General features: G+C 39.5%; 1 protein-coding gene across 1 annotated transcript in view; it reads left to right on the forward strand.

Annotated features, from left to right (window-relative positions):
* The first annotated feature begins 498 nt into the window (after positions 1 to 498).
* Positions 499 to 19,370, forward strand: part of UNC5D (unc-5 homolog D (C. elegans)) — a 248,729-nt gene continuing 229,857 nt past the window's right edge. Inside the window, exons 1-3 of the mRNA XM_012724776.1 lie at positions 499 to 544; positions 9,670 to 9,894; positions 10,111 to 10,251. Of these exons, the coding sequence (XP_012580230.1) occupies positions 499 to 544; positions 9,670 to 9,894; positions 10,111 to 10,251 (412 nt within the window). The remainder of the gene's footprint in view (positions 545 to 9,669; positions 9,895 to 10,110; positions 10,252 to 19,370) is intronic.

Genomic DNA, 19,370 nt, shown 5'->3' on the forward strand with positions numbered 1-19,370 from the left:
TGATTAATGGGCAGGTACCAGTCCAGGTACTAATGATATAATGGCTAAAAAAGGGCAAAAGCATGTGTTTTCTTTGCTGTCATGCCATTTACTTGAATGGAGGGATGAACCATTATTAATCCACTCATCATAGTGGTGAATGTCATTACAAACTGGAATTAGTTTTCTGAAAGCACGGATTGTGGTTCTGTGAGTGCAATAATGAGGATGACTTAGAACCTTAGACTGAAGGTGCAGGGCAGTTCCCATCAAGGTCATTCAGTTACCCAAAGAGCACATAGTAACCCAGCAGGTGATACTGTAAAGGAAGCATCACAGATAAAAATATGTAACTGACCCAGAAGAGAGGGATAAGAGGAGACTGGAATAGAGGAACAGATACAGGTTATGGCGATAGTTCTGGTGTGTCTTTTAGAGCAATTTAAAGAATGTGGTCTTTATGCACATTTGAAAGCCAATAAAAGCTCCCTACACAGAAAAAATCTTTCTGGCTGGAATATGACGGAACCATTTCTTGTGGGCATCAGAATTGATGACCAGACAGGTAAAAGGATATCAATCAGGAAAACTGAATCTGGAATTACTGATGATGATTACAATTTAGATTAAGTAAAGCACAGTGGAACTAAATGAATGAGAAATATTTTGGTAGCCTTCTTGCTAGAACTTGAGTGATTTCAGGTGGAGATGGAGGGGAAAGGGAGTCAAACATGACTCCTCTCTATTAGTTTTGTTGAGTATATACATAGATACATACATATATATATACACACACACACACACACATATATAATCACTATATATGTAAAATCACATTTATCCATCTTTAAATATACAACTCAATACATCAATACATTTCGTTGTATTTTTAGAGTTGCTCTGCCAACATCAGATTAATATTAATATACTTTGAGAAAGAAACCTTATGCCAGTCTGTTGTCATCAAAAGAAACAATGGCTGTTTTAGTCACTCCCAATTTGTCTTTAGCCCTAGGCAACAGCTTTTAATGTGACTTACCATAATTGAACATTTCATGTAAATGGAATCAAATCCTATGCATGCTTTTTTACCTGGCTTCATTTTCTCAGCAAAATATTTAAGGTATATACATGTTGTAGTTTTGCTGTATAATTTGAAATGAGTAGGACCTTTCTCTAGTGAGATGAGCTTCAGGTGAGAACAGGTATGGCAATAAGGGAAGGAGAAATGATGAGTCGATTTTGAACATGGCACTTAGAAGGTGCCATTTAGACATCCCGTAGAACTATTTGACTTAGATATGCAATTGAAGCTCCATGCATTGAAAGAAGAATTAAAATGTGTGTGTGTGTGTGTGTGTGTGTGTGTAAAACCTGTGTGCCTTGGAGTTTTCCAACATTTTAGTAATCAGATAAAGGGTGGATTTGAAGGAAATCGGGGAGACATACCAATTAAGACAGGAAGAGAAACAAGCGCAAAATGATGAGAGCATTTCTAGAACAAGGGTGTTGTTAGTGTGTCAAGTGATAACTTGTTAATTAAGTTGAGAGCTGAAGATTTCCACTGGTGTATTTTAATTGAAGCCATTGCTGATGTTGGTGGGAGTTACGTTGGTTGAATGATTCGAGATTGAGTAAGTTAAATATTGGCTTACAAGGAATTATGAATATAGGCCATCCTTTGTGAACAAGAGAGAAATACTGGAATGAGGGCTTGGATACTAGTTTTTTGATTCCATCATCAGGGAAGTTAGCACAACTCTTGGTCAGGACAGGAAAACAGGAAACTTGCATTCAATAAAGAAAAGGCAAGTAGGATAGATAGCATCCTAGGAAAGAAAGGAGAAGGAAGAGAATCAAAGAACACTTGAAGGAATACGAAGATGGTAACCTCGCCTGGGAAAAAGTGCAGTACTGGGTGATGATGTGAGCTGATTAACATCTGGCTTGGGGACTTTCATTACAGCTCTGTGGACACATTTGCAGTGACATGATTGACCTGTTTTTTAAAGCCCTAGTCGCTAGGTACAGTCCCAGAGTGATGGTTAACTATACAAAAGATCCACAAACCTGGCTTCATTAGCTTGAAGTTCGTAATTTAAAGAAGTATGTGAATCATGCCATAGTTGGGAAAAACTTAGTTTTCAGAACTCACCCTATATATTTTCATTACTCTCATTCCTACACTCATCTTTCCCTTGAGTAGAGCATGTTCCTTAATATTTGCTTCCAAGCATTCAGCAATTTTTTGAATTTCTTTTTGCTTGAAACTCAACCAGCTTAGTGTAAAGCAGGATGTGAATAACACTGCAGTAAGCACCTGTAATACTTGAATCAGCAGTTGGCTCCTTCAAATCCCTTTACTTTAATCATGACAATTGATCTGCAAATCAGGTTGAGGGAAGAGCTTGGGGATTGGTTCAGACCAGTAGCTTTCAGTAAATGAAATGTTTCTCTAGCTTAGAATAAACACTGCACCACAGGTGCAATTATGATGAGGGCAGGATTTCAGTTTCATTTGTTACCATTCTCCTGCCAGTATATAGGTCCACATATTAGCAAACAATTCATACCAGAGGTCTAATAAACTCCTATATTAAGTCAATAATTGCACTTGGTGAGGAAACTTGGGTTTGTTTAGTCATCCTTTGTAGCAGATTGAACAGTGACCTCACAGTAAGTTAGTTCTCCCTCGCGGATGTTTGTCTCTTTGATTCATCATAACTTAACTGACCAAAATGACAAAACTCTTCTCACCAAACAAACCACATATGATTCAGTGACTGAACCAATTTCAGTTGGGAAAACTTGTTCTCTGGGGTGAAAACTCTTAAACAAATGTTGGAAATATATTTTAATCATGTCTGTTCTGGCATCACCTAGCCTGAGGAAACAATTTTTGAGGTGTCCATTTAATCTCCCTTTGAATTTCTTGTTTATATTGTTGGAAAGCTTTGGAGAAGAGTTGCTTAAAGTGAGAATGGGGCTAGGGAGAAGCTATGGGAGTTTATAGGCAGCATGTAAAAGTCCTGCCTTCATCCCCAAGCAGGGCATTATTAATATGTAACAGTTAATAGCCTCTATATTGCTCCTCAGCTATTGCTCATTAGTGGGAGATTGCATGATATTGAAAAACATGGTGAATCATGCAGACTCAGACATCTCATTTTCATGTCCCCTCACCCTGCAATGTTTCATTAATACTCATGCTAGAAATGCAAAGTATCTGATATCCTAATTGGATTTTGTGTAAGTGAAAACATCAGCTTTGAAATGGGTAAATATTATCTTGTACCTCTCAAATGTCATTTAACCATATATTCTATTAATGCTTAATGTTTTAAAGAGAATTGTGTTTTTTTAAAGATTTATTTATTTATGCATACAGAACTGGGGTACAGGCCAGAGGTGCAGGGGCAGTGAGAAGATTCACCAGAGACAGAGTGAGGATCAGAACAGGCCGACTGATGAAGTACACTGCTGAAGGGAACAGTGGGCAGGTCAGGAGAGGTCTGCTGCACCTGTGGGTCACCTCTGGTGCAGGGATCAAACTCACGCTGAAGTGACTTTAGTTTTTTAATGTTGTGCTTTAAACTGCTGCACCACCAGGGAGGGCCCTAAAGAGAATTGCTTTAACCCACACTTTGGACTATATTATGCTTGTAAGACATTCCTTGTCATGGTGATTTTAAGAACCAGACTCCTTTGTGAAGCCGCTTCCTGACATCTTTCTTTGCTCAGTCTCTCATAGGTAGTATATATCAAGTCTTAACTGGCTAATAGTGCTTTCCCCTGGCCTACCCTCTAGGCACATCTTGAGGGCCGGTCTTTAACCTCATCTTAATACAAAGTCTTACATACTGCAGCTGCTCAGTAAATGACTGATTATTGTGATTATTGATTGGATAGCTGTATATGAATGAATCAATTAAAGCAACTTATCAGTCCCAATTATTGTAAATCTCACCAGATAGTGTCTACACTGATGGGTGGGGTGTGTAAATATGACTTTAAAAAAATGGGTTAATGAAGTAAAACCCATAAGTTCTATAATGGGGGTTCATAAAATTATTAAAATTACAAAATATTAAATAAATAGAAAGGGAGTGGCAAGAAAGATTTTAGACATTTAAGAATACAACTTTCAGGGTTGTCCCTGGTGACACAGGAGTTAATCTCTGCTCTCTCAAGTTATCACCAACCCCTGGGGCTTGAGTTCCATCCCAGGCAAGGGAAATGACTCACATGGCACAGCAGACCTCTCCTGTCTCGCCTACTGCTCCCCTCAGCAGTGTATTTGTCAATCTTCCTGCTTCTCACTCTGTCTTTGGTGAATCTTCTCATTCCCCACACCCTTGACCTGCACTGTACCCAGTTCTTACATGCATGAATAAATAAACATTTAACAAAAAAATTAGAATACAACTCTCATAGAGGTGCACCTCTGGAGGCCTACATGATGATGTGTGGGGATGTACCTAGTGGTGCACCAGTACATAGCACATGTTTTGGCACACAGTAGATGCTCAATAAATACCTAATGTCTAATGACCAAAAACAGGCAAAGAGGTAGTTGTGAAAGTACCCTGTGCAGCAGTTTACACAGTTCACATATGATTGTGGAGACAGTGGAAATAAGCGTGTCTATAGAGGGGTTAATGTCAGAAATAAATTCTAAGGGCTCCATCACTTCCAGGGGCTGCCTGACCAAGGTTAAAAGCAAGAGTCTTCAATGACTAGTTTATAGCAAGTCTGTCCCCTAGGTATTGCTTTTTTGTGCTGATAGCTGCTTTCATTTTGGTTGCTATAGGGGATCTTTAAAAGGCTGAGAGCTTGCAAATGCGACTCAAGATGGACAGAGCTTCCTGGTGAAGGCAGTAGAGTGCTGTGAGGGAGGTAGAAAGGGATTCTTCTTTGGGGAAACATCTCTCCTTTTACCCAGAGCCAAAGCTTAACTGTATTTCTTCTGTCTTGGTTTTTGAAGTCTCTCTAAAAGAGAGACAGATGCTGTGAAACAAATATGCCAGGAAGCTTATCTAGTCCTGAGTAGTTGCATCTTTAAAGGAGGGAAAAAAAAAAAAGTAAAAGACAAAAAGGAAGGAAGAAACAATACTTTAAAAATTATATCAGATTGCATTCAAAATTGAAATGAACTGTTTGATTTAAATGACCGCATTCTTACCATCATTAGGGTGTATTGAATGCATATGGAATTTGCATGAGTATTTGCTATGGTATTTTACCTATGAGCAAATATGAAAGCTTACTTTATTTGACAATTAGCAAATGAAGCTTCATGTGGGTTTGAGGGACTGACTCATGTGTATTGAATGTGATTTCCTTTCCTTACCTCACCATTAATTAAGTGTGGGATACATGCTTATTTGTTACAACACACATCCTACTTAATGTTTGAAGTTTGACTGTTTTGTGACTATGTTTTAAAAGATGAAATATGGATTTAAAATACAAAAGAGATAATGGAATGCGCCTTTTTTTTTGCTGGCAAGAGAGGAGAGAACTACTATCATTTTATGAGTATATGAATCCTCATTGGGAGATGTAAATGTGTGAGACTCCCATAACCAATTGTAAACATGTTTTATGGGAAGTTACCCTTTCTCAATTTTTGCAGTGTTTCATGGAGATTAGAGCACACTGATGCAGCTAATCTAAAGCACAGAGATCCTGTCTAAAATAAACAAACACAAAAACAAAACTCCAGGGTTAGAGCCCCTGAGTAAGGATGAATTTAAGAGATAAGGACCCATTATAATGTTACCTTTCCTGTAAGTCTGTCCTTTTGAACATAAAGAACAGGTACTATTTTGATCTAAGCAGGTTGTCACGTGTGTGCACACAAGATGAAATTTCAGAGCTGCCTTCTTCCCTAAATAAAGAGCCCTAGCCCTCCAAATATTTAATAACTTTCTTTAAATGAAGCATCACAAAGAACAACCTCATGCTTTCAAAGGCTGTGCACTAGATGCTGTGTATAGAGGGGTTTAGTGTCACAAATAAATTCTAAGGGCTACCTCACTTCCAGGGGCTGCCTGACCAAGGTTAAAAGCAACAGAGCCCTCAATGGCTACTCTATAGCAAGTCTCTCATTTAATCCTCACCATAACTCCATAGTGAGAATTTTACCATTCTGCACTTTTTAAAATTTATAACAGCTTTAAAATACATGGGAGAGACCCAGAAAAGACTCCCCCTTGTCAGCTTTGTTAACAGACAAGGAAATTGTGCTTAAGCTCCTTTTTTCTCAGAGTGTGGTCTGTAGCTAGACCTTAAGCATCCATATCAAACTGGACTTTGTTAAAAAATACAGAACTCTTTGCCTTTCCCTAGAATGACTGAATCAATACCTGCACTTTTAACAAAATCCCTGGTGACTTGCAGTGATGTCCCTATCCACACAGCAAAGCAAGGACTCAGAAATACAGCCAGCACCAGAGGCCACATGGTTAAAATGACTTTCCCAAGGTCACAGAGCTGGCAAGTTTCAGACAAAAGATCTAACTCCAGCTATAAGACTGTATCTTTGACTTTGTGTTTTAGACTTGTGTTCTCTTACAGAGAAATTAAGAGTGACGAACAGCATAGTTTTTGTTTGTTTGTTTGTTTGTTTGTTTTTCCATTGTTAATTAGAATGCTTAAAGACTGTGCTGGAAGTTTTCTTAATAAGAAGGGAGTTAGAATCTTAATTTCCACTCCCACTCCTAGTATTCCCCTTCTGAATCATATCATGGAAGAGTATGTATTGAAATTGCCACCGATGCTATCTTAAGAGCTAAAGAAAGATGGTGGAACAGAAAAGAAGAACATCAAATATAGCCACCTGCTCTGCATGTGAAGTACCCAGCACAGTGTTTATTGTCATTTAATAGATAGGGTTTAAATTTCAAGAAACAGACCTATAAAGTAGGGAATCGTATCTCTCTGGTTTTAACCCATGGTGGCCTTGATTAGCTGACATTAGTTACTGGCCTTTAAGGATGAAGAAGAGGCCAAGTGGTCTTAAGGCACTATTTGGACAACCTAGTCAGAGAAGTGAAATAGAAAGTTCAGGAGAGGCAGTGCCATAGATGGGTTAGACACTCTGGTTGGAGTGAGGCATAATTACTGGTCCTTTCTCTCTGAATTTGGATATTACAGCCCTGAATTTAGGAGCACTGACTCTGGAATCTGATTCTGGGTCAGATGCTGAAACAACTACCACTAGCTATATGACCTTGGGCAAAACATTGTGTTTTGACATTTATAATCTGGAAAAATAAGAGTGGTAAGATTCTGGAAGGCTGATTAGAGTAGGCTTAAACTTTGCCTATCACAGTTTTTCTGTATTAGCTTTTAGTTTTCAGCCACTTTGGTGATAACTGGAAGTATTAATACAGTTTTTTTTTGAGGCCATCCAGCTAATGACCTATTAGTGGATGGTGGAAAATTCTTTTAAGTGGGATGTGATGGACCAGTTTGCTATAAGAGAACAAAGAAAGAGAAGAGAAGACAGGTTTTTGTTTTTTGTTTTTTTTTTACATTTTGTATCTTTTTCTGTCTTAGTTGTAATCCCCATGGGCTCCCATCATAGTCTAATGTACTTCCCTCCACCCACTGTTTTTTATTCCATTCCCCATTCCACCCCCAATGAAATGTCTCTGGTATATAGTTGTTCATTATTATTATTATTTTCTCCCCTGATCCTTTATACTCCTGCTATGAGTGAAACCATATGGAATTTTTCCTTTTCTTTCTGTCTTATTTCACTAAGCATGACCTTTTCCAGCTCCATCCATGTTGCTGCAAAAGGCATGTGTTTATTTTTGATGACTGAGTAATATTCCATTGTGTCATCTACTTTTGGGAATTTGGGTTGTTTCCATGTCTAAGAAAGTCAGTTTTGACCCCAGCTTAAATAACCTAGAAAGGTCCCTGGATTTTGTTCACCTTCTGTTCTATGGACTCCTATGTTCTTTCTGCCATTAGAATAAAGAGCTCCAGACTTCAACATACATCAGAATAACCTAAGAGTGGATCGGAATGAGGATTCCTGAATTCTGTCTCTAACATTATGCTGTATTACATCTGGTATGGGACTCAGACTTGTAGTTCTGATGACTCCCTTCCCTGGTAGTAGCAGCTCTATGTTGAGTCTCTTTCCTGCACCCTTTCCCTCTCAGCACTCAGCTATGTCAGGAACCTCCAGTTCCCTTTGGAAATGCAGGAACAATGAAACCAGAAAACTCCAGGCTCCTAAAAGGAAAATGGGCTATTGCTCTAGATGAGGTGATAGAGTGTTCCATGGGCATTTTCAGAATAATCTCAAATTACTTGGCAACAGTGGATAAGAATGTCAGACAACTGTGGGAATATTTTGGAGACAAAAAAAGAAAAAGGCCCTCATATAACTGAATGGTCAGAAGCTACTCAGCGAGGCAGGCTTGTGGAATTGTATCAGTTCAGAATAATAGTGGGAGGGTCTGAGGAGTGATAGGTGGGCCTGGAAACTCCTGCTGACATGGAGGAGCAGATTTAGTGAAACTGATTTGAGACCAAGTCTGTGATGATGGTATAGAGCAGCAAAATACTACTGGGCAGTTTGTAGTGAGAGCAAATGTGAAAAATAACCTCAACTCTGTAGATGTGAAGGGGTGAATGGCAGCAGGTGTGGTAGATAAAGAGGGACCTGACACTGTAAGGAACATAGGGAACATATATTGCTAAATTCCCAGTGTATTTGAGGTCCTCCAGATTTACATAAGGGACTTCCTGGATGGCTTTATTTTAAAACCTCAGCCCAGTACCTTCATCCACAATTGTGTTTATAAGTAAGGAAAAGATTTTGCACAGTACTTGGTTCCAGAGCCAGGCAGCCTGTGCTCAAATCCCCTGCTCCTTCCTCAGTGAATTGAGCATGTTACTTCATCTCTCTGTGTGTTTCCTAACAGCCTCAGAGGACTGTTGTGCTAATTGACTAAGTTAATATACTGAAATATTTCAGATAGTACTTGCCATTGAGAAATTTCTTGATACTTGATATTGTCATTATTTTTAATTAATATGCTTTCTTCCAGCTTCAAGTAGTAGGAAAAAAACACTGACTCAGGATCTAAATCATAAGGAAATGTATTATTTGATATAAACTACATTACTAGTTTAGCAGTTCAGTGAGGGTATCAGAAAATTGGGTGTTTTTGATCTTTATGTTCTATTATGCTCAGTGAGTTGTACATACTCAGGCTAATTCTACGAGTGATAACAGGATAGCTGCAGTGGTCCTGGGCACCTCCAGATACCACATTTTCCAACTCGAAGATAAATTAGTCCTTTTTTCTTGGGTGTATCTTTTGTTCGAGGCCCCAAATCCACTCGCGTACTGTCATTCACATCTAAGGGTCAAAATTGCTTCCTATGCCTATTAGTGCTCAAGCAAATGGAATTGAAATTGTCCTGATTAGCCTAAGAAATTGCAGGGCCTTTTAAAGGGCAGAACTAGTTAGGATTTCTCTTCAAAAGGAGGAAGAGGTAAGTAAACAGAATCATCCACTGGAAATAGAGGACAACCTTTCAGCATTAGAGAAAAGGAATCTGAGTTTCAAAGATTTAAATAGTTTGTTGAAGATCCACAGCTAGCAAATGTTGTCAGTTTTTGAATGGAAGTGTTGGACTCTGAAACTCACTTTTTTGAAGGCTTACGGCATAATGCACAAGATTCACAAACCGTTTGCTTTGGTGGGACACCTTTCTATTTAGGAGTTGAGAGCAGTGATGATGTCATTGTGGGGAGCAGTATGGGAAGATTCCAAAGTTGGGGTTGTCCTGTCCAGTTTGTTGGTTTGGGAGGCATCTCAGGGATAAGTTGGGAAGGACCTGTGAATCCTGGAAGGACTAGTGTGACTGTGCGTGTTCAGGCTGGTAGGGAAGGGCTGTCAACCTTCCAGAGTAAATGAATGGGCCATATTGTCTTAACGGATTTATGTAATGCCCTGGCTTTTCAGAATCATATTTGACATATCATCCATTTCCTGTGAAGATGTTATCCCAGGGCAGATGTTTTGGGCACCTCTCCATCAGGGTTTCCCTTTTCGTCAGTCCCAGTTAGTAGGCTTATCTTTTGGGTGAAACGTCCAGATATTAGCTGCCACCAGAGACAGTCTGTCCTTGACTGTGTAATTAAGAATGACTTCGTGGCAAAGGCGCTGGAGGACAATGACCAAGCAGTATGGCAGATGGAGAAATTGTCATGGGTCTTAGTTCTGCATCCAGGATGTGGTAAGAAGAAACAGCATAAACACCTTGCTTGGGGAACTGAGTGGTCACAAGGGCTCTAGCTTACTGGAACAATGCAGGACCTGAAGTCAGAAGCCCTCCCCTTGTCCCTTATGGCTCCTGAGATGGCAGATGTGCCACTTTGTGCTCTTCCTCAGTAAAGTAAGTGTGATAATGGCAACTCCCAGGGCTGTTATCAGAAATAAATAGGTTAGCACACCCGAGCATGCTCTGAAAGTTTGAAACTTTCTCCCAGGAACTTCAGCACCCTGATGTTCCGCTACTTTCCTATTTTGACTCCAGTGCATTCTCAATACAGTAACCTTGAAGGGTCTTTTGTCTGTTCCTTTAAAAGTCGATGGCTATTTTCTGATGCAGTGAGAAAGAAAACTTAAAACTCTGACCTAGGTCTAGATCATTTCAATTTTTTTAATTATCCTCATCTGTTGAGGGCCTGACATTTTGACTTCATCAGAGAACACCAGGAGTTTTCTAATGAGAAAGGTTGTATTTCTCTTCAGAGACCCATGAGCGACAAAGACAGGGGTAGCTTGCACTGAGCTACTGCCTTTGAATCTTCTCTTGTAATTACTAACTAGGCGAGTCAAGTGCGAGCTTTCCAAAAAAGACAAATTGCACACTTTTTGAAGTACCACTGGGAAGGAGAAACTGGCTTCAAGTCTCTTCCAACTTCCTCTTCAAAAGGAGGATTTCAGGGAGGGAAATGTCAGGATGGCAGAAAACAAATTCTGATAGATTGCCAGGTGGCACCAGGGTAGGGACTGTGCCTCCTGAATGCCAGCGAAGCACTAAGCCCCTTAATTACACACACTGGTGATAAGCTTAGGCAGAGCTGAGAAGGGAGAGCATCAGACAATAAAGTTGTACGCCATCTTTTAGAGTCTAGAAATGAACCAGAGATATTTAGCAGAATTCTGTCATCTTCAGCAAATGAAACTTAGCCTGTGCATACTTCAGGTTTGATTTAGTAAGCCTGTTTTCAGAACTTAAATAGTAATCTGAATTTATTAATAATAGCTAATAGGCAAGGAAAATACCAAATAGCTTATTTTCTTTGATTCTTTCTACCTCTTTTCAAAGTAGATATTATAATTTTCAGCTGAATAGAGAAGGATATGAAGTCTCTGGAGGCCAAGGAGCTGAAAATGTGCATGTTTAGATTTGTTGACATGTGCTCTTTCCCCACTATTTTCTACCATGGAATAGGAAAAAGGTTCTATACTTAATAATTGTGTCGGCCCAGAAAGGGGTGTATGGTGGAGTGCAGGCCAGCGGGGGGTACTAGAATGATAGATATGACAACACCTTTTTCATTTCCTATGGATTCATAAAGGAAATTAGTCATTATGGTGGGAATAAAGGCAAGAGGCCAGGTCTCAGGCCTTCCTGATATACATGGAGATGTTCTGGGGCCATGAATATGAAGGTGATCTAGGAAAGGGTACCTGTTACTGGAGCCCTGTAGCCAGGAAGGAAATATAGAGCCTCTATAGGTCCCATGTAAAAATGGTCAGCTTATCTGACTTACCCTGCTGATAGAAGCAAGAAAGGATAATTTTTTTTTTTAATTTATTTATTTGTGCATACAGAACTGGGGTACAGGCCAGAGGCTCAGGGGCGCTAAGAGGCTTCACCATAGACAGAATAGGGAGCAGAACAGGCAGATTGAGGAAGTACACTGTTGAGGGGAGCAGCGGGCCAGTCAGGAGAGGTCTGCCACGCCATGTGGTCACCTCCGGGGCAGGCGGGAATCGAACTCATGCGAAGTGGCTTTAGCTTCTCAGTGCTGTGCTTTAACCCGCTGCACCACCAGGGAGGGCCAGGAGAAGGTAACTTTTAAAAACATTTACTTACAAGCTGGGTGTAGGCCAGAGAAGTACAGGAGGTGAGGAGAATCACCAGAGAATTAGTGGGGAACAGAATAGGCAGCTCCACTGAAATACACTGCTGAGGGGAGCATCGGGCAGGAGAGGTCTGCTGCATCATGTGGAGTCAGTTCCCTGTCCCATAGCTTGATATGGCTGAGACTTAACCTCTTGTACCACCAGGGAGGCCCAAGACTGTAATTTTTTGTTGTTGTTTTTAGCAATCGAGGCAAACATCGTTCTTAGAGACCTTGGATGTGATAAATGCTGAACTTTCCCCCTGATATTCTTTCTCCCTTCCCCAGGGTACTTACCCCATTTCTTATGATGTTGAAATAGTATTATCAGGTACAAGTGTGTATATTTTTGTATTGGTGACCTGGTTATTCCCTCCTGGTTCTGATCTGTTTATGGGAAAACTAAAACTTCATGGCTGATGTTCTGAAAACTAGTCTCCTCCAACATGCACCCCGTGAAGTAGGTGACCCTGAGCTCCAGAAAGCTATGGTTTCCCACCACCTTATCCTCCCTCCCTCCTCGCTGTAAACTCCAATATGTGCAGGTTTTCTTGGTGAGATCAGCTAAACTCACAGTCTAGGAAAATAAGGGGTGGATTCCAACTTCTAAAGAGGTAATTTTTGCACATATTTTTCGAGTTGTTGGTGTGAATCAATATAGTAAAACTTCCTCAGATCACTTTACCTGGTCTGTGCTTTTTACAATATCAAGAATGTAGCAGTATAATTAATTGATGTTACTAAAGATGACACACATAAATCAATGCCGGGTACTTATTTAATGTCATACTTAAATTATTAATTCATTCTTGACAGGAACAAATGTATAGTACAATTTACTCATTTGGACTAATTGAGGGAGAGGCCAATTACATAGGAAAGTCTCTATTCACTAGAACCATGCAAAAAAGACACTTTTTTGGGCTTGCCAAAGGCCAAAATACATTGGCCTTTGTATAAGAGAACCCACAACTCTCTGAAAAATCAAACTTGTAAGGACTTTATATTCAAGTGATTTTTAGTTTATACGATGACAACACCCTTTTTACTGACTTTCCCACTACCTACCTTTAGAAGTGCTGGAAATCTTGATACACCAAGAAAAACTGAAATGGAATCTTATAAAGGATGATGATCTAGGGTTTCTGGTGGGTTTCAGTAACCTCGACCAAGGTGCCAAACTGTGTCCACAACAAAAACAGCAATATTAATTTCATTATCTTGTATATAATAATAAGCACTTCATGTGGTTTGACAACCATCCTAGGAAGGAAGTTCTATGTTTACCCATTTTCTCTTTTTTATTTACAAAAATAGAGGCTTGGAGAGGGTAAGTAGATTGCTGGAGCTCTTGGAGAGTAGTAACTGGTAGTAGGGGGATTTGATTTCGAAACATCACACTGCAGCACTAACTTGATAACCATTAGAACTTTCTGAGCATTTAGTGATGCCGAGGAGAAAGAAACGGTGTTGAAAGGCAATAGTTGCCTCCTAATTAGATGCAGACCATGCATAATATATTGGTAGCAGTTCAAAATTTTTAAGAATGTTGAGGTTGTATTTCAATTTTATTCCAATACAGAATTCTGTAATTCTAATCAGAAGTCTCTTGTTATCAAAATATATCAACTTTATAGACTATCAATTGATGGAGGTCACACTATAATAAAATTAAATTATAAAGCAAAAGTTTGACAACAACTTCATATAGTCATTCCAATGAAGTTACCCATAGTTCTTAATAAAGAAAATCATGGATTCCATGTCGGCTGGAGGAGACTGGAGGAGTTGAAAAATGGAGTCTTTTAACTGACTTCAACAGCCTCCTCTTTCCACTCTCACCCTCGCCCCCATTATGTTAACATTCCCTATTATTTACATTAACATTTCCTTATTTTCTTAGTGAACTCTGTATAGAAAACATGGAGACATATTAGCATAAAGTATCATGATTTCTAATTAGTATTTAGGGTATAAAATATATTTTACGATGTATTTGGGCTGCAGATGTTGGGAAATATTGTACCCCAATTCATTCTGAGGACCATCATTCAAGACTCAGACAGAAAAAATAAGGAAGGCCTGTGGCTCCACACACTAGACTCTACAAGAGTAATCAAGCCTGCAGTCACTTCATTTGTTACTTGAATGCATTTTTGTTGGTTCTTAGGAAATTTTACCATTATCCATAAGAAAACTAATTAGATTTACTAAGACACATTTAAATTACCTCTCTTCCCGTGCAAATTATTAGGTAGGATTTCTGTAATCTGACCAGGAGCAATTTCTTGAACATTAAAGGCGACAAAATTTTGATGAGAAGCTGGCAAATAATTTTCATTTCTTCTCACAGTGACTCATTCAATATGAGGCATTTCAACTTCATGACATCCCTTCTCTCTGCCCCATAAATTTGTGTGATGAAGGAATGTTCTTTGTAATGTCTTTCTCACAATGTCTATCACCATTCAAAATATAGTAGCTTTATGGGGTGTTTTAAAATAGCTGTTTAGTGTCTTTTAAGATCTGTTTTAATGACTCAGTAGCAAAAAACTGAAGATTGGAGACTCCCTGAGCATCGAGTGAGTACCAGAAAATCTTCTGTTTGTTTGTAATTTGTCAGGGGCAAACTAGACACAAGCCTCTGCTTTTGTAATGTGACCTTCAATAGAGCAGACAGAAAACAATGTGCATTATATGTAAGAAAATGACCTAAAGAGTTAGTAGGTGAAATGTACTGTAAGAAAAGTTGGTGAGTGAAGTCAGAAGTAATGAGAATAAAGAGGAGTTCAGGTTGCATTATTAAACTGGGTCATGGGAGGCCTTGGTGAAATTGGAGCATCTGCGCTGATCGAGAAAGGTAGTCAAGACCATTGTGTCCAAGAGCACCAAAGGAGTGTGAGCTCTTCCAGAATCAAACTCTGTCTGGTGTTGCAAAGGCCTGCATGTATGTCCACACTCTTTGCTCTCTTTCTCTCATCTTTTCCTCCTAGCTGTGTTTCTACCTTCCCAACCCTCATGCTCCCTAAGCATACTTTGTTCTATACTTTCTTTCTGTAATTCCTCTGGTAATGCACCCCTGCTCACTCCTCAGGAACTTTGCTCTTGTTACTTCCCTAAATGCTAAGGGTTACTTCCACACTTTCCCTTTGCCTTCTTAGGTCCTTCTGTTTTGTTTTTTTTTTTTTTAAGATTTATTTATTTATGCATATAGAACTGAGCAGAGGTGTGGGGGTGAGAGGGTTCACCAGAGACAGAGTGGGGAGCAGGACAGGCAGATCTACCGAAATACACTGCTGAGGGGAGCAGTGGGCAGGTCAGGAGGGGTCTGTGTTGTGTGGGTCAGCTCCCTGACTGGGGATCAAACTTTTGTGGAAGCAGCTATGTCTATTCATAGTATAGTGCTTTCACCCTTTGCACTACCAGGGAGGGCCCCTCTAGGCCCTTCTTAAACTGGCAAAACTGGTTTCCTGTTGCTCCTAACCCACTCCTTCCAGGGTTTTCCACTTCTGCTGTACAAGCATCTAGTATGCACTATAATTTAAAAATATTCAACAGACCATTATTTTCTCTCTTCCCAAGGTTTTGTCTTTTTCAAAGGAGTTGCTTTTATCATCTTTGCTTACAAATACTCTACTCCCAGCAGAGAAGGAATCGAAGATCTTGTTGAAAGTTGTGCATGTAAAGACTGTTGATCTGTTAAATGGGATCTTTTGAAATATATTTTAAAAGTTTGCTTTTTAAAAAACAAATAATGCATTGAATCTTACATCATTTATTAATATTTAAATGCTACTGCAAAAATGTTTCATTAATGGATTGTGTAAAGTTCTATTAAATAGGAATCAATTGGTTATTACAAACAAAAGACACCTAAGAAAATGATTAGTGAAAATGGGAAGGGGGATCCTACAAATAAAAGAAAGTACGTTAAATTAACGTGTCCAATATAAAGTTTCCAAAGAACCTTATTTCCTATCTGACCATCAACCAGCTCCAATCATGTCAACTGTGATGGGTGAAGCCCTACTCAGGGCCGAATAGTTGAGCTGTTCACTTGTGAGCCTGAAGCCCCAAGTGCTGGCGTGTGACTTTGTCTCCACCAATAACTTGCTGCAAATCCTTTTAGCCTCCCATTTCATCATGTACCCATCTGTCAAACTCATACATGTCAGGTAAGTGAGGGCTTTTGTGTGAAACCTTTAAAAAGGATGGTTATCGGGACATCAGAGTGATCTACCTTTGTGTCACACAGCAGATGGAGTCACTGCAACCAAGAAGAGCCCAATGTGGATTCCCCAGCCTGCATGTATGGGAGAATCCAACCTTTGCTAGGAAGGAGGTTATGATAGATTGTGGCCTTTTGGTCCTGGCATCCTGGCCAGCTTTCAACCTGGCTGTACTTTGTTTGAATTTTGCATCTTTTGGCTTGTTATGTCTGAAAATATTTTCTCTTTCCTCTGTGGCAATTCAAATACAAAGAGAAATCAACATTTTAAAATTCAGATAAGCAAGAGTTCGTTTACAGTTAGAGATTTTGAGCACACTGCTTTTGTGTGATAATATTTGAAATTTATTTCCACAAGTTATTGCACATTCATTTCTGGAGTTTTCATTGCAGAAAATTGCCAGAAGGAATGGATTTTGTCTTCTTCAGCTGGCAGAACAATTTTCCACCTGTCGCCCAAATATTTGATGAGAAGGATTATGTTGCTGGCTCTGAAAGTTTATACTGTGGATCCTTCAGAAGTGAGAGGGTCTAATGAAACTACTACCCTGATATCAGAGTCCAGTTTGCTAAAGTGACTGTGAAGCTGTGGATGGATTTCCGGTGTTTAGGGCAATTTCTGAAAGAATAGCTTCAACCTTCCCTCTCCTTCTCTCTTCCCCCTCTCCCCCCCAACCTCTGTCTCTCCTCTCTCTCATGCTTATGCTTCTCAACCTGCTGCATAGCAAATGACATCTTTCATCCTTTACATTGTAACAGTATTCTTGTGTTCAGCAAAACTCTTGTGGCCTTGCCAAAGATCTGAATTAATTGCCTGAAATTACTGTTGTTCATCTTCCTGGTAAATGGAACCAAAAAGACACACTGGTGCATGGGTAGAGATGAAATTGTCATTTGATTTCAGGTTTCAAGTAATTTACTGTCTCCACTGACTTGCTCTCCCACTGGAGTCTATGAGGAATATAGCCACAAAGCCAGTACAGTCAACAACAGCAGATTTCAAAAATCCATGCATAATGGCAGCAACCTTTTAAACTGTCAGAATAAATATAAAACCGTTTCCCCCTTGTTTCTTCAAACACTTTATGAACATCATAAGTAATAATAATACCGCTGCTGTCAGAAGAGTTTTTCTGAGGCATAGATTTTTACTGTGTGGAATCAAGATCCTTCATCAGCCTCAAGGAAGACCTAACATTCTTGTGCTGGCGTTCACACCTCCAGTTGTGTGTCCCTGAACAGGTTGTTCTCTCTTATTCTCTACTACCAGAAGGACCCTAGCAACCCAATCAAGTCAAGCAATTGTTTCCTGCATGGTCCTTACAAACTCTCTAATCCCTGTGCCTTTGTTCTTGGGTGTCTCATCCTACTTATCTATAAAAGGTAAATTTTATCTACTCATTATGACCTAACTCAAATTCTTTGAAACATGCAGCTGAAAATATTGTCTTCATAGACACAATTTACAGAACTGTATGTTTTTTGTTCCCCTCAGTCCCATAAAATCCTAAGATAAGACCAATTCTATTTAAAGAATATTTGGGTGTGTTATTATTAATGTAGATGTTGGATCAAGAAATAGCCTTGCTCCAAACAGAATCCAGCCATTCTAAAAATCTGTCCTGGCTTGTTCTTTCCATAGCTCTTCAGTGTCAACTAACTGGTCATTTGCTGATGCTTATGACGCTGAGCCCACAGTGTGTTCAGGGCCTTCCTAAAGTTCCAGAAACCACTGTGTTAACCAGAATCCTTCCTCCATCACAGTACTCACTGAGGGAAGCAAAATGACATTCACCATTAGTACAACTAAGCAGCAGAATGAAAAGCTTTTCACTGGCCCTTCAGTTTTCCTTCTCTCCCCCTCCCCCTCCTTCTCTCCCCTTCTTTGCCCCCCTCTCCCTCCCGGCCCTCCTCCATGGTTACCTTCCCTTTTAGACTCAGCCTGTGGGCTCCTTTTCTATCATCTGTCTTGACACAAGGGTATCTGTGGATATCTTGATTTGCCTACTTTGTGCTTTCCAAGAAATGTACCGGTTTGGTAAGTGACAGTGAGCAGCCATGCAGGAATCCCAGGTTGATCATACCACATCTTTTTGGAGTGTTAATTTTACTTGAAAATATGAGGCCATTTTGCTTTTTTTTTTTATGAGCTAGATATATCTTAAAGCAAAAATTAAAATTTGCCTGAATATTAGATGAAACTGATGACAACTGCAAAACCTCCCATTTGTAGTCATGATGTTCTTTAAGAGGTCTGTATTCATTCTTTGTTGCCCATAGTGTTATTTAGCAAGCATCCATTTAAGGTTTTCAGGTTAATTTAACTTTTCCAGGTAGTAGACTGTGTTCTCTCTTCCTTTTCTTTCCAAGTTTTGCCCTCTCTTGCCCTCTAATACAATGATACTGTCTCTTCTTCAGGAATCTTCATAAATGTGCCTTTCTGACTTCTCTGTAAGAGGGCATTTACAAGATTTACAGAGCACATAGACTATCCTCTGAGTCTGTTGAAAGAATGTGAACACATATATGGGGAGGAGAAAAGACACTGGAAAGGAAAGGAACTAAGTTCTTGCTGGTGAGAGGGCAGTTCTACAGCAAAGCCTATCTTATTGTGGGGGATGACTGGAAACAGGCATTATTTTTGTTGTATTCTTTTACTTTCAGAAAAGTAAAGTAAAAGTGCTGTTGGAAAGGCATGGTATCATTCTTGTTTGTGTGGAGAACTGTGCTAATTTGAAACTGGAAGAAATTTAAGGCATAGACTACATCGCTTTGATTTGTTTTAGCCAAGGTCCTAGGATGCCATGGGTTGGTAGGGAAGTTGAGGAGTGTGTCCTTTTGTCAGTATTTCACAAAGTGTGATTAAAAAGTGTGTATGGAGAAATGGAGACATTAAAAAAAGAAAAAGAAGAAATGCAGGCAATGAAAAGGCTACTGGAAGAGATAAAGAATGCTGGGAAAAGTTATGAAAACAGAATAGATGAAATGGAA

The sequence above is a fragment of the Condylura cristata genome, unplaced genomic scaffold (genome assembly GCF_000260355.1).
Source record: "Condylura cristata isolate star-nosed mole 26May11 unplaced genomic scaffold, ConCri1.0 scaffold00014, whole genome shotgun sequence".
Taxonomy (NCBI): Eukaryota; Metazoa; Chordata; class Mammalia; order Eulipotyphla; family Talpidae; genus Condylura; species Condylura cristata.